The sequence below is a fragment of the Canis lupus genome, chromosome 25 (assembly GCF_003254725.2).
Source record: "Canis lupus dingo isolate Sandy chromosome 25, ASM325472v2, whole genome shotgun sequence".
Taxonomy (NCBI): domain Eukaryota; kingdom Metazoa; phylum Chordata; class Mammalia; order Carnivora; family Canidae; genus Canis; species Canis lupus.
In genome coordinates, this window is record NC_064267.1 from 51,038,030 (window position 1) to 51,062,871 (window position 24,842).

A 24,842-nucleotide genomic window follows, 5' to 3' on the forward strand; every position below is an offset into this window, starting at 1 on the left:
GGCTGGGAGGTTGCTGATCAGGTCAGGGCCAACGGGGAGGGTGGTACAGATGCCCCCAAACCTGTGAAGCTCCGGGGTTACAAGGCTGACATCCACATGACCTCTTCCACCTGGCCACCGCGGGGGAGGCAGGTCTCCGGAAATTTAGCGAGACCTGCAAACCAGCCCGACCTGCCCCCACTCTCCCCACCCCCAGGCCGGCTTCAATGCGGGTGACGGGAGGCGCTACTTCAGCATCCCCGGCTCCCGCACGGCGGACATGGCCGATGTGGAAACCACCACCAACGTGGGCGTGCCCGGGCGCTGGGCGTTCAGAATCGATGATGCCCAGGTGCGCGTGGGGGGCTGCAGCCATACAAGTAAGAGGATGGAGCCAGCGGCTCAGCGCTGTGGGGGCTGGGGTGGCATGACGAGAGGGGGCGGACCCTGGGGGCGGGAGCCCGGGGCTGGGCACTGCTGGGGCTGCAGGGACGCTGGGAGCGGGCAGGCTGCTGGCCAGGAGGGCAAGGCCTCCCGACCCCTCTCCCCCAGCCATGAACCTGGCCAGATACCGGCTCGCCCCCAGCCCCGCCTCTTCCCGGGGAGGCTTTGGGGCCCCAGCTCTGTTGAGGAATCTGCGGGAGACCGAGGTTCGGGGCGCAAGGCGGAAGAGCCGGGGCGCCCCTCCTCGGGGCCAGGCGTGGACGCCCTCCGCTCATTCTCTCCCACCTGCATCGGGGCGGGGGGCTGGGGCGGGGCCGCCGTCCAGTGTCCAGTGTCCCCGGGACCACCTGGAAGGCAGGAGCCCTTTTCACCCTTTCCCCCCATTTGCCAAGTGGTGCTGCTCCGTGGGATTTGGCGCTTGTCTCCTAGCTGGTCTAGCCGGGGCATCTACCCGCCTAGAGGGAGCGGAAGGCTCGGAAGGCGCAGCGCACGGCGGGCGGGTCCATGGGGCGGAGGGTGGTCCCGGCCCCTCCGGCCGTGCGGCCCTGCGGGAAGCCAGACCCTCCTGAAACCTCATGCTTGCAAACGCAGGGGGGGGTCAAATGCGTGATTTAGCCCTCTGCAGAGTTAACCACAGCCCCACAAGGGCCACAGTGAGGACGGTGTGGGGACCGTCCTGCGGACTCCACTCCCACCCACGAGGAGACCGGGGCCACGGGAGGGCCCTCTTGTCCACTGCTCGGCTCACCAAATCCCTGAGAGCCAAGCCAGCGGGCGGAGCCTATCCAGATGGCCAGGGAGGGCAGGCGTGCACCCCTCCCTGGGCGGAAAGGCTCACCAAGGACTAGGGGTGATGCCTCCGTGAGAGGTGCCCGGGAACCCCAGCCCACCCACTCATGGACTCTGCACTCTGGGAATGCGGGACCCACGGCCGGGGAGCCAGGGAGCCAGTCACTTGCGCCTCCCCCAAGGTGGCAGGCAGGACAGCCAAGAATGCAAGTCCCCCAGCAGCCCCAGGCCAGGCTCTGCCCACCTGGACTCTGGGCGGCGGTGGTGCGGGGGCGGGGGGGACACCATTGCGTCTGTGCGGGCAGACAGGTCTGGTTGCTGGTCATGTCCCTGCAGCCAGGGACTTGGTTGTGGTTGAGGATCAAGGCAGGAGTGCAGACGCGGGCTGCTGTGAGCAGACACCTGTGCGGTGTGCATGCACGTCTGAGCAGGCGGCTGCAGGTGTGGGTGTAGCTGTGGGCAGGCCCGTGCCCCCTACCAAGGCTGCAGGCTGGGAGCCCCTGGGACACAGGATCCCCGGGAGGGGGTCTGGCCAGTCCCCTGCGGATCCCTTCCCACGCGGACGTGCTTCTCCCGCTATCCCAGGCTTCTGGGGGGAGTGGGTGGAGGAGAGGCACTGCTGGGCCTTCAAACTGGTGCACACAACGCCCCCAGGAGGCCCACGGCTTCCCCACACCGCAGGCCCAGGAGATGGGGCCCCCATAGTGGCTATGCCAGGGAGGGAGGGTAGGTTTGCCCCTCAGAGGCAGTGCGTCCACATCTGGAAACCCAGCTTCTGAGAAAGGCGGGTCCAGAAACGGCTCACGCTGCAGGGTGTAGCCAGGCGCCGGCCGGCTGAGTGACCGTGTGGCCAAGTCAGTGGAAGGCTATGCAGCAGGGCGCCTCTGCCCTGATGGCGCTCTGGGCCACAGGGTCCTTCCCGGAGGGCCCCTGCCCCCTGAGGCCACGCCAGATCTCCCGGGGCCCTCCCGGTACCAGGAGACCCGAGGCCTTGGGGTGCTCTAGTCACCTGCCAATTGATGCTGCTTAATTGCAAATTTCAGGGGCCTCACTTCTCCGGAGGGGCAGGGCACCCTGGCCTGAGCTCTTGGGCTGCCCGTCCTGGAGGGCCCAGGCAGGACACTGGGGGGCCCTCGGGCACTGCTGGATGCCCTGCCTGGCCAGGAGGCCAGGATGTGAGAAACCCTGACTCCCACGGCTCCGAGGCCAGCCCCTGGTTTACACGCGGGGACACCCGGAGGGGCGGCTGGGCGTGCGTGTCCGTAAGCGGTGGTGGCAGCGCTGAGACCAGACTGCATCTCCCCAAGAGGGTCCGAGAGACCGCCGCCCACCACCCCTGGTTCCCACGGGGCCCCCCTCTTCCATGTCTGCGGGCGTCCTGCCCATGAGGCGCACCCACATCTTCTGTGGCGCTGGGCACCCTTGGGTCTGTGTCTTATTTCCTCAGACAAATGTGGAAGTTGACGGATGAAAGGGATAGGAAGGTGCTGTGGGTATGACGGGCACTAGGGAAGCCTGCCCTCCTTGGGAAGCCGGAGTCACCGCTCGGGAATCTAAATGTCGCAGGACATGCAGGGACACTGGGCACCCGAGGAGACATGGGAAGCTGGCCACGGATGCGGGGCTGCCAGCAGACCGCACGGCAGTCCTCAGAGACGGGCCCTTGGGGTCAGGGGAGGGAAGGGACGGCGCGCTCCTTCCTCTGCCCACAGCATCCGTGTGCCTGGCCCTGCGCCCCTGCCTCAACGGCGGCAAGTGCATTGATGACTGCGTCACAGGCAACCCCTCCTACACCTGCTCCTGCCTCTCAGGCTTCACGGGGAGGAGATGTCACCTAGGTGAGTTTACACTGCAGGCACAGCCGGTGGCCCCGAGGGCCCAAGGTCAAGGGTCTCTGTCCCCATGGTGCGGGTGGCTCCCCGATGGTGAGCACGGGGGCGGGTGCTACAGCTGCCCCTTCTGGGCCGACCACCTTGGAAGCAAGGGGTCCAGGCAGATCCTGCCCGACCAGGCTTCCTCCACTGAGGCCCCAGCCTGCCCTGTTTTCCAGACGTGAACGAATGTGCTTCCCACCCATGTCAGAATGGCGGGACCTGCACACATGGCGTCAACAGCTTCAGCTGCCAGTGCCCGGCCAGCTTCGGGGGACCCACCTGTGAGACAGGTAAGAGGACGTGCCCGGGCCCTATGGCCCCACTGGCGGCAGATCGAAATGGTCCCGGCCGACCGGGGAGTGTGGTCAGCCTCATGGGAACGCTGGGTCCGCATCCAGAGGGCCTGGCAGTAGGCTTGGGAGCCTGGAGAGGCCCATGGGGGCAGGAGCCCAGACTCTAGAGGAAAGCCCATCTCATGCGTGTGGCAGGAGCCCTGACCACAGCACTCAGGCCTCCTGGGCCCTGGTGTTCAGACCAGGGGTGGTGCCTTAGAACAGGCCAGTGCCCGGTTCCAGCCTGGCCACGGGACGTGGGTGAGAGCCACCCCCATGCGATTGGGGCCGTCACTGCCCCCTCAGCTCTGGACTGGCTTGATGGGAATGTGGGGGCTTCCAGGGTGCCGAAGAGCACAGTCCCCACCCCACCCTGTCTGTGCCGCCTGAACCCCAAGCCCCAGTAGCTCCCAACAGGAGTGGAGGCTGCTTCTCTCCAGCCCCCGGGGTCTCAGCCTCGGCACGGGTTGGGGTCCTTCCTGAGACCCTCCAGTTGCACCCCGCTCTGTACCCCCTTCTGAGCATGGCTCTTTGGAAGCAGTGCTGGCAGATTCCCAGCCTCCTGTACCTGCCCCTCAGCCAGCACATCTCTGGGCCTCCTCGCCCTGGCTGGAGAAAGGTGGGCCCCCACCGCTGCGCCCGGTCTCACTGTGGGAAGCTGCTAGGGGAGCCCAACAAAGAGAGCCCCGCACACCCGCCCATTCCCCGAGGTACACTGGCTGATGTGTAACCATTGTTGAGAAACATGTATGAGACATCGTTCCATCAAGTGTGTAGAATAACAGTCCTACAGGAGTCTCTCAATCTAGAAGAACCATTTCCAAGAGCGACTTCTAGCCACAAAAAAATGTTTTAAAGTTGTGCCTCCACTGTATCTGCACACATCTGGGCCCGGTGAAGCTCCTAGGAGGACCTGGGCCTGGAGCCAGTAGCCTTGCGCCTTGGGCTCCTCATGGCCACTATGATGACACCGACAGGTCCCAGGTCCCCACCGATGCTCGCTGGTCTCAGGACCACCTCAGCCCCCAGGCCACACAACAGCAGGGACACCCAGCAGCATCCAGGCAGGGACATGTGTGCTGCTCACCTTGAGCACCTCCTCCCCACAGGTGCCCAACCCTGCTCTTTGGTGGAGTCAGGATCCAGGAGAGGGGGGTCACCTGGTGCTGTGGCCACCAGAGCACCTCCACACGTCCTCTCTCCTTCCTCCCACTGACCCCCATGAGTCCAGGGAGGGCCACATGCTCTGAGGATCCCTTCGGCTCCTATACTGAGAGTTGTTTTGGGGAATGTGCTGTCCCCCCACCCCCCTGGGGGCTCACGGGCCAGCAGCCACCAGGGAGTCTAGCGGCCAGCATCCTGGGTGAAAGTGGCCAGAGGCACGCTCCACCTCAGCTCACTCCCACCTGATGGGGACTGAGTACCTTTGCACCTCACCTAGCCCTGCAGCAAGACAGGTCACCTCCCCCACAACGGTGTCACCTCAGGGCCATCCAGGCCCTCCGGCACCTCTGCACACCACACCCCCTTCAAGACCCATCGCAGGCTGTATCCCTCTGCTGGGCCGGGAGCAATCCCTGCAGCCAGTGCTCCAGAATCGCACTCTGTGCTGGGAGCTGAGAGCAAGATCCCCCTCACCCCGGCGCCCCCAGCCAGCGCACACAGCCCCCTTCCGGCCTGGATCTGCTGAAACAGACCCTGTGCGGCCGGGCGCGGGCTGCTGGGTGGGGGCGGCCGGCCAGGCCCCGCGGAGCCTGACACCCTCCCGAGCGGGGATCAGCAGGAGACCCCAGGGGCCCAGCCGGAGGTCCGACACCTTCCACGCCTCTGTCCTCACAGCACTGTCTCCATGCGATGCCAAGGCGTGCGAGAACGGCGGCCGGTGCCAGGCAGAGCAGGGCTTGGCAGTGTGCCTGTGCCAGGCTGGCTACACGGGCGAGGCCTGCGAGACGGGTGAGGGGCCGGCCCCGGGGGGCGGGAAGGTGCCCGGGAGTCAGAGGCTGGCTCAAGCCAAGCTCCCGCCTCCGCTGCCCCCAGATGTGGACGAATGTGCCTCCGGCCCATGCCTCAACGGGGGCTCGTGTGTTGACCTCGTGGGGAACTTCACCTGCCTGTGCACAGAGCCCTTCGAGGGAGCTCGCTGCGAGACAGGTACCGGCCCTTGCCCGCAGCCCCCAGTGACGGCGCAGTCACCCGGCCCCTGGCCCTCGCTGAGCAGCTCAGCCCCACTCCTGTCCCGGGGGTCGTCTCCCCAGCCCTGCCTGTGCTGCCCTGTCCCCTGAGCTGCCGCCCGTGCGTGCCTCCTACTGTCTCCATCTATAGGATGCGGGCAAGATGGCCACACTCTCAAGGCCCTTCTTCCTGCTCAGGACATTCTGGGCCTTTTAACATCCTCTTTCCTACAGCAGACCCCTCGCCGTGGAAGGGAACGAGCCCATGAGTTGGCAAGAAAACTGACTTTTGTTACATGTGATGAATTCTGCTAGTTTCTATTTCATATTTTAAATGTTGGCGATGACTTGGTAGATCAATTAAAAGACCAACTAGATTTTATAACCTACAGAATAAATTGAGGTTGTTAACATCTGACATTGCCATGACCGCTCAGCCCCTGTGCCCAAGATAGCAAACAAAGTCCAGGGCATGGGCAGCTGCTCCCCAGGGAGATGCTCAACACAAGCTGTCAGATTTAGTTTCACTTTAAAAAGTTAAGAAGGAAATTAAATTTTACCCATAAGTAAGATATAGATGGGTGCTGTGCCCTCCATTAGTCTTTGGTCAGAGGGCCACACAGAGGCCAGGCCATGTCCTAAGGAGAGGGTGGGCTCTGTAGTGCAGAGGGGAGGAGGGGAGAGCAGCACCCTCACCTGTTTGGTTGCTTAAAATCACTGTAACGGGTCACAGTTCACCTCGCCCAGATTGTTATCTAAATATCTGTATATTTAACTAAACTCATGTTAGAAAATAGATTAGTGTTTTCAAAAGATTTTGCAAAGAAACCACATCTTGTACAGGAAGAAGAAGGCAAATGAAAGTAAACAACAAGAAACAACAGAACTGACGCTTCCATCCCCAATATAAGCTTATTATTCATATTACAAGGTGCCAGTTTTGACATTCTAACCAGATTCAACAGGAAGTTGGCCAAAATTTGGAGATAATTTCTAAAAATAGTATCCATTCTTCTGCTTCTGGCCAAGAAAGACTGACTGTTCTGGGAATTTCCCTCACCATCAACAACTAAGAAACCAGATAAAATATATGAAACAGCTGTTTTCAGCCACTGGACAACAGGCATCACAGAACTGCTACCCCTGGGAGGAGGGACCGAAATGAAGTGCTCTCTACCACTGCCCCCAAGTCTGCCTGTAGGAAGTTCCCAGGTCACCGTGCAGCAAGGGGGTCCAGACTCCAGCAGTTCCTCTGAGTCTCTGGGTCACAGAGACAGAGAGTCTAGTTTGGTAGCTGCCATTCGTGGGGAGAATTCCAGAAAGGATGGAGTTACTAAAAAGGACTGGGCAGAGTGCAAGGAGCTCTGAAGACCTGCAGAGGCACCCCTGGCCTCTTCAGTCAGCACAGTTGGGGTGAAATCCAGGAGGCTGAGGAAAGAACCACTGGAAGTGCTGAGTCACACAATCCCTGGAACTCAAACAAGGCTGGGAATAATTCTCTTCTCTACAGCCAGAGTACACGCAGAGCTCCTCACACCAACGGCTAAGGCAGAGTAGAGTCCTCAGTACCACCTTGTACTGGGGTACAAGGATACCATCTTGCTGATATGGATAAATAAATGCTGGACCAAAGGCTAATCTGACCTGTCCTAACAAATATAAAGGAAAGTCTGAAAGGATCAAAACAATCCCAAGTAATTTAACCATATACCAGAACCAAATCTGTACTATTTAAAGGTATAAAACAGAATCCAGGGCTTCAAAATACCCAACCAAAAATTATCAGATGTACTAAGAATCAAGAATATATGACCCACATCCAGGAGAAAAATAGATCAATAGACACAGATGGCAGAGATGATGAAATTAGCAGATCTGCATGTTTAATCATCTACCGTGAACATGCTCCATGTGCTCAAGACTGTTGAGGAAAAAGGACACAGTGAGAAGTAGAAGAGAGAAGAAAAGAAACTTCGAGAGATTAAAAAACATAAAATGTCAATTTAAAAAATACACTGGGTAGACTAACAACAGGTTAGACACTGTAGAAGGAAAGATCAGTGAACTTGAAGTCAGAAACAACCCAACAAGCAGCAAAGGAGGTAGAGAGACTGCAACCAAGACCATCTCTTCAGTGACCTGTGGGACATAGTCTGCCTGGTGTGTGTACCTGTAGAGTTCCAGAGGGAGAGAGGGGGCCAGAGGGGCACAGAAAAAGAATGAGGAAATAATAGCCAAATGTTTTCTAAATTTGATGAAAATTAAAATCCACATATCCAAGAAAAGCATGAAGAAAATCACATGAAGCACATCATAATCAAAGTATTGAAAACCCAGTAACAATAACAACAAAAAAATCCGAAAAGCAGCCAGAGGGAGAAAACAAGACACAATATATACAGGAGAGGAGAATGATAACAGACTTCTCATCAGAAACAATGCAAGCCCAAAGACAGTGCACTATCAACCTTGTAGCATATACACAGGAAAATTAGCTTTCAAAAATTAAGGTGAAATTAAGATATTTTTCAAACAGTGAAAACACAATTATTCATCACCAGCATATCTTATTTAAAAAAAACATTAAAGGAAATTCCTCAGACTGAAGAAAAATGGCACCAGATGAAAATCCAGAACTATACAAATGAATGAAGAGCTCTGCATGGTAAATACCTGGGTAAATGTACAGGCAGACCTCATTTATTGCACTTGACTGATACTGTGTTCTTTACAAATTGAAGCTTTGTGGCACCCCTGCATCAAGTGAGACCAGTGGGGCCATTTTTTCTAATAGCATTTGTTCACTTTGTATCTCTGTATCACTTTTTGGTAATTCTGCAATATTTAAAAAAATTTTTTTTAGATTTTATTTATTTATTCGTGAGAGACACAGAAAGAGAGAGGCAGAGGGAGAAGCAGGCTCCCTGCGGGGAACCCCATGTGGGACTCAATCCTGAGCCCCAGGGTCACGCCCTGAGCTGAAGGAAGACGCTCAACTGCTGAGCCACCCAAGCATCCCTATTTCAAAGTTTTAAATTATGGTTCTATTTGTTATGGTGATCTGTGGTCAGTGATTACAACTCACTAAATCTCAGATGATGATTACCAATTTTTAGCAAAGTGTTTTTTAATTAAGGTGTACACATTTTCTTAGACATGATGCTATTACACACTTAATAGACTCCAGTGTAGTGTTAACATAACTTTTATAGGCACTGGGAAACCAGAAAATTCATTTGACTCATTTTATTGCCGTATCCGCTGTATTACAGTGGTCTGGAACCAAACCCACAATATCTCCAAGGTATGCCTGTAAAATGCTTTTCTTCTTACTTTTTAATCTCTTTAAAGATAATTTTAACACAAAAAATAACAATATGTTATGGGGTTTATAACATTTATAGAAATAAAATGTATGACCTCAATAGCTTAAAGCAGAATGTGCAAGCTTTTTCTGCAAAGGGCTAGATATTAATATTTTTGGCTTTTTTTCAAGATTTTATTTATTCATGAGAGACACAGAGAGAGGCAGAGACACAGGCAGAGGGAGAAGCAGGCTCCCTGTGGGGAGCTCGATGTGGGACTTGATCCCCAGACCCCGCCCGGGATCACGCCCTGAGCTGAAGGCAGATGCTCAACTGCTGAGCCCCCCAGGCGTCTCAATATTTTTGGGTTTATGAGCCGTGTGATTACAGACATTCACCTCTGCCAGTGCAATGCCAAAGCAGCCAGCCATAGATTGGGTATAGCTGTGCTCCAATGAAACTTTATTTTTTAAAATGCGTGTGGCAGGCAAGGTTTGGTCTGCAAGCCATAGTTTATCAATGTCTAGCATAAAGGATAGGAAGAGAGAGATGGGAATAATATAGTAATGTCCTTACATTATATATGAAATGGTATAATATCGTTTGAAGGTAGACTACAATAAGTTAAAGATACACATTATGAACCCAGAGGAACAAGTAAAAATAATAATGAAGAGTCATAGCCAATAAACCAGAGATGGAAATAAAATGGAATCCTGAAAACACTCCATCCAGAAGGCAGGAAAAAGAAGAAAAAAGGAATAAAGAATAATTGGGACAAATGATAACCAAGAGCAACATGGTAGGTTTAATTATCCTGATAGTTACATTAACATGTGAAATAGTTGAACATACCAATTAAAAGGCAGATATTGTATAACTGAATTGAAAAGCAAGACCCAACTATAAATTGTCTACAAGAAACCTACTCTAAACATAAAGACACAGATAAGTTGAAAATAATTTGAAAATTGGAATGGGTTTCTGGTTTTGGGTAAGATAGAGTAAGCATACCGTCCCTACCTTGTGTTTCCCACTGAATGCAGCCATAAATCCTGGACAGAAGGCATGGAGTAGCTATCTGAGGACTCTGAAAAATAAATAGTAGGTGGATTGGGGAAGATGACCAAGCTTCAAAGCACCACAGAACCAGTGGTGAGTTCACCATTTTCTTCCTCCAGTGTCCCCCCTGCCTGGACTCAAAGCAGCTCCCAGATCAGAAGTGAGCATCAGATGGATGGAAAGAGCTCCAAAAGCAGCCACTAGTCGGTCTCAAGAAGCAGGACCAACAGTAGCAGCAAAGGTGGGGGGGTGGAGGTCCCTGAGGGGCCCAAACTGACCAGAGGAAGCTTCCTCTCCAGTTGGAGGTCCTATGGCTCCACAGAGCTGGGCAACTCCCATTGTTTCTCCTCCTCTCTGTCCATCCACTACCTGGCCCAGACATGAGTGCACTCACAGGAACAAACTAGTAGTGTGAGGCAATAAAAGCCCCAGCTCTCTTGCCAGAGGACTGAAAAGGCCAGCCCAGAGCACTGGAAACCATGGGGAGGTGGCAGAGAGGGGGATCTCAGGGCCACAACCCTACAATCATCTGTGATCTCCTGAGTTCCCTACATTGGGCATTGTAATCTGATCCAAAATAGTAAAAACAATACCACTTATAATAGCTTTCCCCCAAACTGAAAGACTTAGGTATAAATCTAACAAAACATGTACAGGACTTGTCTGCTGATCTGAGTAAACGGAAGGACATCCCACGTTCATGGACTGGAAGACTCAACATAGTAAATATGTCAGCTCTCCCCAGATTGATCAGTCGATTTAATACAATTCCAATCAAAGTTTCAACAGAGTTTTCTGTAGCTTTGGACAAGCTGGTTCTAAAATTTATATGCAAAGGCAAAGGAATTGAGATAGCCAAAACAATTTAAAAAAATTAACTTTTGAGGAATTACACTACTTAGTGTTAAGACTTACTATACAGCCACAGTGATCAAGCCCCTGTGGGATTGGCAAAGGGACGGGTGCATACATACGTGGAACAGCAGAGAGGATCCAGAATTAGACCCACACCAATACAGCCAGGTTTTTTTTTTTTTTTAAGGTGTGAAAGCAATTCAGTGGAGAAAGGATGATCTTTTCAACAAATGGTATTGGGACCGTCAGACATTCTCATGTACAGACTGAGCTTCAACTTCAGCCTCACACCCTGAACAAGGTTAGGTCAGAACGAACCAGAGACCTGAATGGAAAACATAAAACCACAGCATTCTTGGAAGAAAACATGGGAGAAAAACCTGTGTGACCTGCGGCCACAGGAACAGTGCTTAGATAAGACATGAAAGCACTCTCCAGCAAACGAAAACAGAAGAAGTGGGCCTCATCAGAAGGACACACGCAGCTCTGGGAAAGACACGGTCAGGAGGACGCGAAGACAGGCTGCGTGCTTCCAGAGGTCCTGCAAGCACTCCCGTCTGACAAAGGGCTGGCCTCTGGAACACATAAAGAACTCTCCACGCTCAACTGTCAGAAACCAACCAACCAAAGCACAGACAAAAGATCTAAACAGACACATAACCAGAAAGGCTATCTGGGAGGCAAAGAAGCAGATGAACAAATGCAGTCATTTGTCATTATCGTTAGCCACTGGTGAGTTGCAAATTAAAGCCACGATGAGAAAGCACCACATACCTACCAGAGTGGCTAAAATAAAAAGTGCTGACTGGTGAGGACACAGAGCCGTGGGAACACTCACATATTTTTGGTGGTGATGCCAAATGGTTTAGCCACTGTGAAAACAGCTTGGCAGCTTTGCATAAAGTTGAACATACACTTCTGATATGGTCCAGCAATCCCATTCCTAGCTATTAACCCTACAGAAATGACAACTTCTATTCACACGAAATGCACAAGTGTATGCAGCACGCCTGTGCACAGCCACCAAACCTAAGAACGCAAGCGTCCTTCCCTGTTGGTGGGACGCGTGACTGCCAATCACACAACTTAGACGGACCCTGGAGGCCTTCTGCTGAGTGACCGAACCAGCCTCAAGGATCACATGCCCTTCGTGTGTAATCTCCCACTTCTGGTGTTCTTAAAGCAACAAAGCTGCAGTGATGAAGGGGTCAGTAGTTGCCCGGGGTTCAGGAGGGGAGGGAGCCTGTGGCCGTGAAAAGATACAGGGGAGTATTTGCGGTAATGGAATGTTCTGTGTCCTGACTGGTGGGGGCAGCACAAATCTAGTCTATGTTAAAATTCACAGAAGTGGACAGCGAGCAAAAGTCGATTTTGCCATGTATTATTTAAAAGATAAATCCTGAACCACATGAAGAAATCGAACACCTAAACAATGAAATGGAATAGGTTGACAAACATCGACCAAGAGAAGTCAGAGCGGTTATATTCACAGCAAACTGATTAAACTCTAGAATAAGGAATACTGCCAGGAACAGAGGGGTCTTTTATGACGAAGGTGAAGTCACCAAACAGGCACAGCAGTTCTGATGTACGTGCACCTATGAACATGCATCAAAATGCATGCAGGGAAAGCAGGCAGAAATAGATCTGTGGCTGCAGGCGGTGGTTCCAACCCACCGCTCTCATCACGGGGATCAGTAGGGACCTCCAAGACGCAAGCAGCACCGTCAGCCCACCTGACCTAAGTGACAGCCACATCCTTTCCAAGGTCGCATGGAGCACTCACCATGACAGACCATCCTGTAGGACATAAAATAAAGCTCAATCGGTTGAAGGGACTGTATCCCCTGATTATAGTAGTTAACCTGGAAATCCACAAAAACTGTATCTGGAAAACCCCAACCATGGTACCAACATAGATGCTGGATTAGAAGCACTTGCTTGGAGGCCCCTGGTCTTAGCTGGGCCCTCTGGTGCACACCGTGGGGTCTCCATCCTTTTGCTTTGCCTTCTGCTCCACAGAAGGGGTTCAGATGGTGAGGGGCAGCTAGAAATCAGTTTCTAGATAGTGGGCCTTGGGCTTACATCGCACTAACATGCAGAACTGAGTGCTGTGGGGCCTGGGCGAGGAGCCCCATGCTCTCTGGAGCAGCCTCTGGTGACTTCTGTGTTTCTTGCAGGAAGCCACCCAGTGCCAGAGGCCTGCCTCTCAGCCCCGTGCCAGAATGGGGGCACCTGCGTGGACGCAGATGAGGGCTACGTGTGCGAGTGCCCCCAGGGCTTCACCGGCCCCGACTGCAGGGAGAGTGAGTCTGGGCCGGGGCTGCCAGAGCAGTGGTCCCGGGCAGGGCCCTCCGGCGGGTGGTGCGTACAGAAGGCTGCTGGGGGTGTGTGGTGGGGGGAAGAGAGAGAGCGTGTGTGCACAGCCGTGTTCATGTGATGGTAGCCGGGAGCAGGGCAGGGTCAGCAGCAGGAGGGCCCTGAAGCTCCACACCCCACATCGGAGCTTCCCCCCTCGGTCTACGGCAGGAACTCCTGACCACTGTGAGTGCCGTAACGGTGGCAGATGCCTGGGTGCCAACACTACCCTCTGCCAGTGCCCCCCAGGCTTCTTTGGGCTCCTCTGTGAATTTGGTAAGTGCCCAGGGCTGCAGTGGGGCACGCTTCCTGCCCTGCCCCTGAAAATCCCCAGACCAGAGGAGAGGTGGTGGCTGGGGTCTGGGCCCAAACCATAGATCCAGACCCTTAACCAGCGGTCCCGTGATCCCCCACTCCCACCCCAGGAGGGGGCCGGCCACAAGAGTGCCTGAACCTGGCCACCCTGGCGGGGCTGCCTGATGCTTCTCAAGGATGAGAAGTCCCCAGGAAGACGAACGGGCCTCTTCCTTCCCTGCAGAAGTCACAGCCACGCCTTGCAACATGAACACCCAGTGCCCCGATGGGGGCTACTGCATGGAGTACGGTGGGAGCTACCTCTGCGTCTGCCACACTGACCACAACGCCAGCCACCGTGAGTGTGGGGGCGGGGACGCTGTGGACACAGGCCTGCGCAGAAGCCAGGGAGGGCGTTAGGAGAACACAGGGGCAAAGCACGCAGAGGTGTGGGCTGCCCCACGGGCCCTCAAGAGCCCCCGTGGGTGGTGCACCTGTCCTGGGGTCGTCCTCTGTAATGTGGGCTGTCCACCCCTCCGCCGCAGGAGCTCACAGCTGGGAAAGCACCTCTGGACGTGTTCAAGCTCTCCCCTAAGCCCCTAGCTTCACACATGTCTAAGTCTGCGTGATTAAATACTTACGACTGTGTATTTGTGAGTGTGCATTACATTATGTATAATACACTGATGATGGAGGTGCTGGTACCAAGACCCCCGGGCACTACGGCTCAGTCCTAGCTCATAGGAGAGGCAGGATGAAGTCTGGAAAAATTGAGAATAAAAGAATTTCCAGGAAGGGCCTTAGAGCCTGGTGTGAAGAATCAAGACCTCCCCCCCCCAGAGTATATTTTAAGTGGCCTTGGTTCCCGCTGAGATGTCAGGGTGACCACCCTCTGCCCCCGCAGCACTGCCGTCACCCTGCGACTCAGATCCCTGCTTCAACGGAGGCTCCTGTGACGCCCATGAGGACACCTACACTTGCGAGTGCCCCCGAGGGTTCCATGGCAGGCACTGCGAGAAAGGTGGGTGGCAGGGCAGGGGAGGGCGGGGCGGGGCAGGGCAGAGAGGGCCCGCTCACCCTGACGGCTGGCCGCCCAGCTTCTGCGTGTGGTGCCAGCGTGGAGCTGCTTGTCTTGCTAGTGCTGCTGCTCCGTGGCCTCCGGGGCACCACTCGGTTTTCCTCAGAACAGGCTTCATTTCCCGCCCAGCGTTTTCCCAAATGGATTTTATTGAGTCCTTGATCTTCAAAATAGTCGTTAGTACCTCATCAGATGTAACTGAACTTGGCGAAAGTCAGCATGTCACGCACACACCCTCGCGGACTTTCGCCCCGGGAACGCGGCTCCCACGCTCCGCCGCGGGGCTCAGGGTGGGCAGCGGCACCCCTCCCGCAGGGCCTGGCCTGGAGCTCAGCCCCTGGCCGCCCACGGCCCCTGGACCCCGCGCTCGTCTGGGAACCTGGAAGGGGCCCCAAGGGCAGGTCCCTGCTGCCCTGTTCCCCGGAACCCCCCGCCCCCCCACCTCCACCCCGCAGGAGGAGGAGAGGGTTTCCAAAGAGAAGCCCTGCTGCTTGGTTCCCTGCGCCTGCGGCCGAGGTCCTGCGTCTTCAACAAAGGCCCCCAAAGCGGGGACCCGGGGGGGCTGCTCCGGGTGGTGGGGGCTGGAACTTGGACCTGCAGCCTGCGAGGCCCTGTAGGGTGGGGGCGTGGGGAGGCGCCCTCCTGCTCAGAGATGTCCAGGAGGCTGAGGGGCCGAAGCCCCCCGTGGGCCTGTGAAGGCGCCAGTCCTCAGCGTGGAGGGGTACACCAGCCGCCCCACACTGGCCTTTAAATGTGTAGACTCCTCAAGCGCGGGCACGTGACCCCCAGGGCCCTGGGAAGATGCACCGATGCCACAGGGGCACAGAAACCTCGAAGGGGCTCCCTGCCATGCAGGAAGGAGGGCTGCGCTGTCTGCTGCACCCGGAAGGGCTCCCGGGTCCCCAGGGCCTGGGGCAGACAGGGATGAGTGGCCAGAGGGCCCCGCGGGCTGAGAAGACGGGAGTAGGGCGTCACGGGTGACCCAGGGCCGGGAGGCAGGCCCTGTTCACCCGCTCCTGTCTCCCCCTGTCCTTGTTCCCACAGCCCGGCCACGCCTGTGCAGCTCGGGACCCTGCCGGAACGGGGGCACGTGCAGGGAGGCGGGCAGCGAGTACCACTGCAGCTGCCCCTACCGCTTCACCGGGAGGCACTGCGAGATCGGTGCGGCCCCCCGCCGCCGGCGTCTGCTTGTCTCCAGCACCCCCAGAGGGCGCACCAGCTGCGGGACGTAGGAGGATCAGGGGAGGAGCCCTGGGTGGTGGGTGCGTGCGTGACACCTGACTTCCACGGGGGCCTTTTGTTTCCAGGGAAGCCAGACTCCTGTGCCTCGGGCCCCTGTCACAACGGCGGCACCTGCTTCCACTACATTGGCAAATACAAGTGTGACTGTCCCCCAGGCTTCTCTGGGCGGCACTGCGAGATAGGTAAGGTGGGCTGGGGCCGGTGGGCTGGACCAGGTGGGCAGGGGTGGCCCTGCTTCGGAAGAGTGGAAGGCAGAGTTCCCACGAAGCCTGCAGGTCTTCAGGGAGGACACAGCCACGGTGATCCCTTGTGTCCTACAGCCCCCTCCCCCTGCTTCCGGAGCCCCTGCATGAATGGGGGCACCTGTGAGGACCTGGGCACGGATTTCTCCTGCCGCTGCCGAGCAGGGTACACAGGACGCCGGTGCCAGGCAGGTGAGAGGGCTGGGCGCTGGGGTGGAGGGCACTTCTTCCTAATCCCAGGAGGGCAGAGCGGGGCCAGACAGGGAGCTGAACGGAGGGAGGGGAAAGGAGGAGAAAACCGATGCGCAGCCAGGCCTGGAAGTCAGGGCACTTTCACTCTGGGAGGGCTGTGCAGGGAGCAGGGGTCGCAGGCCCTGCAGCCTGGTGGGGCAGAGGGCAGCCCCGAGGGAGGGGCCCCAGGCAGGCGCCTCTCAGCGCTGGACAGGGCTTCTGTGTCCTTGCAGAGGTGGACTGTGGCCCCCCAGCGGAGGTGAAACATGCCACGCTGCGCTTCAACGGCACTCGGCTGGGCTCGGTGGCCCTGTACAAGTGTGACCAAGGCTACAGCCTGAGCTCTCCCAACCCCGTCCGCATCTGCCAGCCACAGGGCGTCTGGAGTGAACCTCCACAGTGCCACGGTGATCTGCAGGCCCTCTGGGACAGGGCGGGTGGGCAGGAGGGCAGAGCCGGTGGGGTGCACACCGTCCTCACTAGGGCCACTCAGAGGAGCACCGGGGCTGCAGTTCTGACCCTGGCCCTCCCCCGGTCCCCCGCAAAGTGAGGCCATGACTCTGTGATGAAGGTGGTGAGGGCTAGTGCCAGCTCCGTTCTGGACTGTCCTCAGAGTGGGGCATCCAGCCCACATGCCCACCCTGCAGATGAAGCATCAGAGGCCAGGAGGCAGCCCAAGGGCACGGTCCTCAAGAGGCAGAGCAGGATGCAGGGCCTGTCCCTGGCCCCCAGTCCTACCCACACCCAGGGAAGCAGACTCTCGATTTGCACAAGGCCCCCAGAAGCCCCGTAGCCCTTTGAGGATGCTGCTTCAGGGAGCATCGCCTCAGGCTCCCATGTGTGCCAGGTGCGTGGCCTGAGGCAGGGCCCCCTCTGACTGATGCCCCTGTAGACGCAGGGCCACTGACACAACTGCAGACATACTGCAAGAAGCCTAAGCATCCATAAGTCTGTTCACCGGAAAATCTGTGTGATGTTAACACATTTTTCACAAAACAAGGATTTTTAAACCAAGTAGCTCAGGGACCCTGAAAGCACCCAGAAATGGGTGGGGCACATAATGCTGCTCTGTCCCATACCCAGCAAAGCCCAAGCTGTGCGGCCCTACACAGGTGAGGAATTCTGATTCTGGAAGACAGGTGGGGGCTGCCCAGCCCCGGTGTCTTTCGTGCCCTCCAACCTACCCAAGCCCACCCCTCTCCAAGGATAGTAATAATAACATCCAAACAATATATACTATTGGGAACGGAAGTATAGAAGGAGGGTGAGCATATAAATAAGCATGACAGATAGATGGAAGGAAACATGGCACTGGTCATAAAAAAACAGGGTCAGTAAATCATTTTTAACAGAAGAGAGAGGAAAAGAGGACTGAAAAACTAGAACAGTTAAAATAACAGACACAATTTATAAATGGATATAGGTGAAGGCTAAGTTAATGAGCTAAAGACCAGTTTGAAGAATCTTCCCACAAAGAAGCAGAGAGGTGTGTGTGAATGAAACGTAGGCACAGTGCAGGACAGAAGTAGGAATGCCAACACTGGGGTAACAGGAGTCCGAGATGAGAGAAAAATAAAAACAGAATGAAATGTCTGAGGCACTGTGGAGCTCAGTTCCCAGGACAGATAAAGCACCATAGGCTGAAAGGGTCCCAGAACATCAAACGAGAAAAGAGGAACATTAGCACATTATAGCAAAATTTAAGGCTATCGGAGACAAACAAAGAAATTCTTAAACTGTCTAGGGAAAAAAGGAACAAGAATCTTCAAAGGAAAAAGAATCCCATTGGCACCAGACTTCTCAACAGGGACATCAGATGTAAGGTAGTGAAATGACAGATGTTAAATACTGAGGAGACCCATTCAGTGAGAATGCAGACAGTCACAGAACACCATCACTTTCACCGTAACATCAAGGAAAATCATATCATTTAACCTATCAGATTGCTGAGTGTGCCCTTCCTAGGTGAGAAAAACCGATGGCTGCTGTCAACCCAAGAGCAAATCCACTGTGGACAGAGCACTTTGAGTACCTCCAGAAATCCAGCTAAGCTTTTGATGATTATGTGAGCAAGCGTGATGGGCTGGAGTGTGGAGCAAGAGCTCAGCACCCACCAATTCTCCCCCACAGGATTTTTACTAAGTGCAGGGGAAGCCAGGGGCTGGACTGGAAAGCAAAGAGATTTCATATCCTCACAAGGCTGAGATTCCCCAGTCCGCCCAGGGGAGAGGTCTGTTCCAACCATCAAGCATCTAAAACCAATCACGAATTAGCATTAATGAGCACTGCACACCAGGCCCAGCCCAGCTCACCTCCAGATGATATCAGAGAACAGCTGCTCAGGTTAGTTGCTTGACACAGAGTAGAGCATGCCCATCCGAGGGGTAGGTATGTTCTACTTTGGTCTCTGTTCTTGTATACAGTGTGTCCCAAGGAGCAAGAAATTATAACATATAATCTCAAGAAGAAACAGTCAATAGAAACAGACCTACAGATGACCTGCCTGTTTGGATTAGCTGATAAGGACTTTAAAATAGCCATTATATATATGTTAAAGAGAAGCAAAATGAATGAGAGAATAGAAAATTTGAGCAGAGGAAAGAAGATTTTTTAAAATAACAAAATAGAAAAACGACATCTAAAATGAAGAGTAAATTGGATAGGCTTGTCAATAAAATGGGATACAACAGAAGAAAATGTCACAGAACTCAAGGACAACTCAACAAAATTACTCAAAGATCAGAAAGAAGAAATGGATGACAAATTATTTATGAATGAATTTTTTAAAACAATGGAGCAAAAGAAATCTGTGGAAAATATCAAACAAACAAGCACATAATTGGAGTCCCAGAAAGAGAGGGCACAATAGGCAAAAGAAACATTTGAAGAGATAATGATTATTTTCTAAAAATGAAGAAATAAATCAACCCACAAATCCAAGAAGCTCAGTAAATACCAAGCCAGATCAATATTGAAGTAAATAAACTTAAGACCTAAAAATTTTTAACCAGTCCAATTATTCAAATGTGAGACCTAATAAAAAATACACTTTTGCAAACACAGCTTCAGAGATTTATCAAAAAATGGTCTTTTTTTGGAGATAATATTTGAATAGTAACATAAAACTAGAACATTCCTGGGGTTCCCGGGTAGCTCAGTGGTTGAGCGTCTGCCTTCGGCTCAGGGCATGATCCTGGATTTCCAGGATCGAGTCCCGCATTGGGCTCCCTGCATGGAGCCTGCTTCTCCCTCTGCCTGTGTCTCTGCCTCTTTCTCTGTGTCTCTCATGAATAAATAAAATCTTTTTTAAAAACCTAGAATATTCCATAAGCAATAAGAGAAGGGAGAATTATTAAATATTGTAGGAAAGTTTGTAACTCTCTAAAAGGAGAGAAAAAAACCACAGAAAAAAAATGTGGCAGTTAAGATTATGATAGAAAAATGCAGACAAATATAAATGAGCTAAATTCTCCAAGTAAAAGACAGATTGCCAGATTTATTACAAAACAAAACAAGCTAGGGACACCTGGGTGGCTCAGTTGGTTAAGCATCCAACTCTTGGTTTTGGCTCTGGTTGTGATCTCAGGGTTGTGAGAGTAAGCCCCACATCAGGCTCCACACTCATGGGGGAGTCTGCTTGAGATTCTATCTCTCCAAATCCCTCTGCCCCGCTCCCTCCCTCTCCTTAAAATAAATAAATAAGTCTTTAAAAAAAAACAAGCTATCCTCTCTTAAAAGAAATATTCCTAAATGATAAGAACATAAGACAAAGTAAAACTATGGAAAAAATATCAGGTGAATACAGATCAAAATAAAGCTGGTTTAGTTGCACTATTATCAGCCAAAACAGACTGTACGATGGAACACATCATTAAGGATGAGAGGGTCTCTTTCAATGATAATTGATTCAATTCACCAAGAAGATCATTATAAACATTCAAGCATCTAATACAAAAATGTAAATATATATAAAACAAAAATTAACAGACTACAGGAAGAAACTAACAGATTTGCCATTATACTAGGAAATTCTGAGCCACCTCTCTCTTTTTTTAAGAAAAGATTTTATTAAAAAAAAAAGATTTTATTTATTCACTCATAAGAGATAGAGAGAGAGAGAGAGAGAGAGAGAGAGGCACAGACACAGGCAGAGGGAGAAGCAGGCTCCATGCAGGGAGCCCGACATGAGCCACCTCTCAATTCAGGTTAAGAAGAAAAAAAAAAAATCACAAAAAGATTTGAAAAATGCAACTAACAATTTAAACTAATTTATTCTCTGAACACACAGAAAAAACCAAAGTTATTAACAGGAAGATAAATTTTAAATCTTCATGTTTAGTTATTTTTAAAGATACTTTGAAATAGCTTATGGATCAAAGAAGAAATATGAACAGTGACAAATTTTTAAATGAATGTTAATGATTATTTTCCATATAAAAACTTGTGTGATATAGCAAAAGCAGTGCTTCATGGGAACTTTAAGTGCATAGTTGGAAAAATTCAAAAATTAATGAATTAAATGTCTGAGTTCAGATGCTAGGAAAAGAAAAACTACCAATACAAAGAAAGTAGAAAGAAAAAGGCAACACAAATAAGAGCCATAATTAACAAAACATACATTAAAAGTACAGAGAACACCAAAATTAGTTCTTTGAAAAGCCTATGGAAAGCGACAAACATATATCAACTGATCAAGAAAAATAAAGGGCACAAATAAAAAGCCTTATAAATTAAAAAGGTGACATAGATATAGCAGATATAGCAGAGATTAAAAAGATAATGAGAATACTATCAACTAGTCTATACAAGTAAATTCGAAACCTTAGGAGAAATGGACATAATACTCGCAGAAAAATATAACTTACTAAAAATGACTCAAGGAAATTTAGAAAGTCTACATAATCCTATAAATGTCTAAAGGAATTGAAGCAGTAGTTAAAGCACTTTTCCCCACAAAGAAACTCCAGGACCAATGTTACAGGTAAATTCTACCATTGCCAAGAAACAGATCATTGTAGCATTATACAGGCTCTTCCAAAGAATAGAAAATAAAGAATATGTGCCAAACTATTCTGTGAGGCTGGTATAACCTTGATACCAACACCAGATATGGACAGTTGGAGAAAGTAAAATTACGGATGTGTTAAACATGAGTATAGATGCAGAAATTCAATGGTCTGTAAAGACTATATATACCAATATCAAGCTAAATTGTTGCAAGAATAGTTTGATATTAGGAAAACCTGCTATATTAACCAATTGAAGGAGAAAACGCATATAAGTATCTCAATAAATGAATAAGCATTTGACAAAATTTATACCCTTTGTGAAATAAATTCTCACCAAATAAGGAATGAAAACGTACTTCCTTACCGGATAAAAATAACATCACACATACATACACATGCACATACACATATCTAGTACCATGTGGTATAAAATATATAGGATTTATTGGAGGAAAAATTTAAAAAGGAGAACCAGCAGAGCCCACATAATCCCTGAAGGATGCATCATCCCACAGAGAGGTGTGCTTTAGGCCAGGCAGCGCCAGACTAGTCACACTTTGTGTAGCCAAGCAATAACACTTCACACATTTATAGAGAAAGTACAGGCTACATCAAGAGAGCTGTGGAACAATGAGTCTCCTGATCCTTGTAATACAGAAACAGGATCTGGAATTCAATGCCTGTGCTTCTGTGGATCTGACTCAGTCATGCTGAGCTACCAACAGTGGGAAGGAAATCAGCCTCTGAGGCAGTTTTACTGTGCCCCTCTACTCAAACTTCAAATAAATATTATCCTAAACAGAAAGACATTCCTCTTAAAACTGGGGACAAGCAGGAGAGCCTGAGTGGCTCAGCTGGTTAAGAGCCCAATTCTTGATTTTAGATCAGGTCACGACCTCAGGGTTGTGAGATCAAGCCCCATGTTGGGCTCCACACTGGGGCATGAAGCCCACTTAAGATTCCCTCTCTCTCACTCTTCCTCTAAACCCTACCCACCTCTCTCTCTCTTACAAGCAATGGGGACAAGGATGCCCACTGTCACTAAAACTCATCAATATTACATTGGAAGTACTAGCCAATGCAGTAAAGTAAGAAAAAGAAATTAAAATCATGAAACTATGAAAGTAGAAATAAGAAGGTCAGTATTTGTAGCTGATATGGTTGTCTTTAATCTAGAAGCAAATTACTGAAAATGATAGGAAATGTAATGTTTAGTGGATACAGGTTATTATAACAAAATTGCATTTTAATATATCAACAATTAGAACATGTAATTATAAAAGACATATTCAGTGAAAATCAATGAAACCAAAAGCTAAAGCTGGTTCCTTGAAAAGTTCAAAAAAATTGATAAACTTCTAGTTAGACTAACAAGAAATTTTAAAAAAGAGAAATTAGCCATATCAGAATGAAAGAGAAGACATCACTAAGGATCCTGCCACCATTTAAAGGACAAGGAAGAGACACCATGAACAACTTGAGGCCAATGTATCTAGCAACTTAAAGAAAAGGGATAAATACCTTGCAAGACACAAATTACCAGAAATATACAGAAGAAAAAACAGAAAATATGAATAGCCCCATATCTATTAAAGAATTTTAATTTCTAAATAAAAACCTTCTGAAAGAAAATGGCAAGACAGGATTACTTCACTGATGAATTCTATCAAACACTGAAGAAAAGAAACTAACCTTATACAAGCTTCTTCCGAAAATAAAGGAGGAAGAGCGCTTATCGATTCATTTTGAGACTAGTATTGCTTTGATACCAAAACAAGACAGAGATGTTATTTTTTTTCTAATGAAATTAGGGTGGTTCAGTTGGTTAAGCACCAACTCTTTTTTTTTTTTTTTTTTTTTTTAATTTATTTATGATAGTCACAGAGAGAGAAAGAGAGGCAGAGACACAGGCAGAGAGAAGCAGGCTCCATGCACCGGGAGCCCGATGTGGGAATCGATCCCGGGTCTCCAGGATCGCGCCCTAGGCCAAAGGCAGGCGCCAAACCGCTGCGCCACCCAGGGATCCCTAAGCACCAACTCTTGATCTCAGCTCACGTCTTGATCTCAGGGTCAGGAGTCCAACCCACATTGGGCTCCACACTGGGTGCAGAGCCTACTTAAAAAAAGAAAGAAAGGAAAAATGAAATTATAGACTAATATTCCTCACGAACATAGACATAAGAATCCTAACAAAGTATTACTAAGTCAAACCCATTATTACATAAAATGGATAACGTATCATGACCAACTGGGATTTATCTCAAGAATACAGGTTGGTTTAACACTTGAAAATCAGTAATTATAAGGATATAAAGGAGAAAACCATACGATCATTTCAACAGATGCAAAAAAATCATTTGAAAATATTCAACTACTATTTAAAACTCATAATAAACTAAGAGTAGATAGAAGGGAAGGTCTTTAACCTGATGAAGAGTATCCATGAAACAGCAGCCAACAAAATACTTCATGTAACGTACTGCTATAATTGGTAATAAGGCAATGTGTCCATTTCACTGGTTCCTTCCTGCATTGTCCTGGACGTCCCAGACAGGGCCACAGACAATAAAAGGAAACAAAAGTCACATCTACTGGAAGGAAGATTACATGGTCATGCACATCGGAAAACCTAAGAGATTCTACAAAAAAAACTTAAGCAAATTTAAGTGAGTCCCAGGACAGGGACAATATATAGAACCTTAATATTTTCATAGTCTAGCAGTAAACACCTGGAAAATAAAATAAAATGAACAATATTATGTATAATAGAATCAAAAATATAGATGTTTATATGTGTGAAACAAATCATACATATAAATGTAAAAGCTAAAACTATAAACTTCTAAAAGAACATATGAGACCGTCTTTACGACAGCTGGAATAAAATGGTTATGCATCCAGAAAAATATTACCTTGTTCTGTACTTTTGACTACACATAAGAATTCGTTCCAGATTAAGAACTTAAATGTTTTTCTAAAACTATAAAATTAAAAAACAAAAAAAATAAAAAATAAAACTATAACATTTTATATGGAAAATATAGGTATCTTTTTGGCCTTGAGATAAGGAAAGATTTTTTAAGCCACAAAAAAAAAAAAAATCACTAACTATCAAAGAAAGAAATGTACAAATTTGACTATATAAGAATTAGAAACTTAAAATCATCAGCCCTAAGGAAGAAAGTGGGATATAAGGTACAAACTAGGAAAATATATATACATATATTCATATAACCAGTCATATATACATATATATGTATATATTCATATATATGTGACTGGTTTTGAGTATAAAGAACTCCATGAATCAATAAGAAAAGAATCATCACTCCAATAGGAAAATTGGCAAAACACATGAGTAGGCCTTTCACAGAAGAGGAGATAATAAAGCCAACAAAAATAAAGAGAAATATTAGTAATCAGTGAAATGCAAATCAAAAGAACAGTGAGGTACATTCAGCCGACAAAACTGCAGAAGTCTAAAAAGCCATCTACTGGTGGTAATGGGGATCAACGGGGTTTCTTACAAATTGCTAGCCGGAGTGTAACTTGATACAGATGCTTTGAAAAGGGTTTG

General features: G+C 50.1%; 1 protein-coding gene and 1 long non-coding RNA gene across 5 annotated transcripts in view; one reads left to right on the forward strand and one right to left on the reverse strand.

The window, feature by feature from the left end:
* Positions 1-24,842, forward strand: part of SNED1 (sushi, nidogen and EGF like domains 1) — an 84,655-nt gene that overhangs the window by 27,451 nt on the left and 32,362 nt on the right. For all 4 annotated transcript variants that reach the window (XR_003142739.3, XM_035716671.2, XM_035716673.2 and 1 more), the window contains exons 4-16: positions 197-359; positions 2,925-3,050; positions 3,263-3,376; positions 5,258-5,371; positions 5,456-5,569; positions 12,992-13,117; positions 13,341-13,445; positions 13,708-13,821; positions 14,368-14,484; positions 15,586-15,702; positions 15,849-15,965; positions 16,104-16,217; positions 16,490-16,663. Coding sequence is in view for 3 of the 4 variants with exons in the window: in XM_035716671.2 (XP_035572564.2) it covers positions 197-359; positions 2,925-3,050; positions 3,263-3,376; positions 5,258-5,371; positions 5,456-5,569; positions 12,992-13,117; positions 13,341-13,445; positions 13,708-13,821; positions 14,368-14,484; positions 15,586-15,702; positions 15,849-15,965; positions 16,104-16,217; positions 16,490-16,663 (1,615 nt within the window). In the remaining variant the exon portion in view is untranslated. The remainder of the gene's footprint in view (positions 1-196; positions 360-2,924; positions 3,051-3,262; positions 3,377-5,257; positions 5,372-5,455; positions 5,570-12,991; positions 13,118-13,340; positions 13,446-13,707; positions 13,822-14,367; positions 14,485-15,585; positions 15,703-15,848; positions 15,966-16,103; positions 16,218-16,489; positions 16,664-24,842) is intronic.
* On the reverse strand, positions 6,110-14,870 carry LOC112670032 (uncharacterized). The gene is made up of 4 exons (XR_004816052.2): positions 14,541-14,870; positions 14,105-14,224; positions 10,235-12,611; positions 6,110-9,984 (listed from the first exon to the last, which is right to left on the reverse strand). It is a non-coding gene; the product is annotated as an uncharacterized LOC112670032 (long non-coding RNA).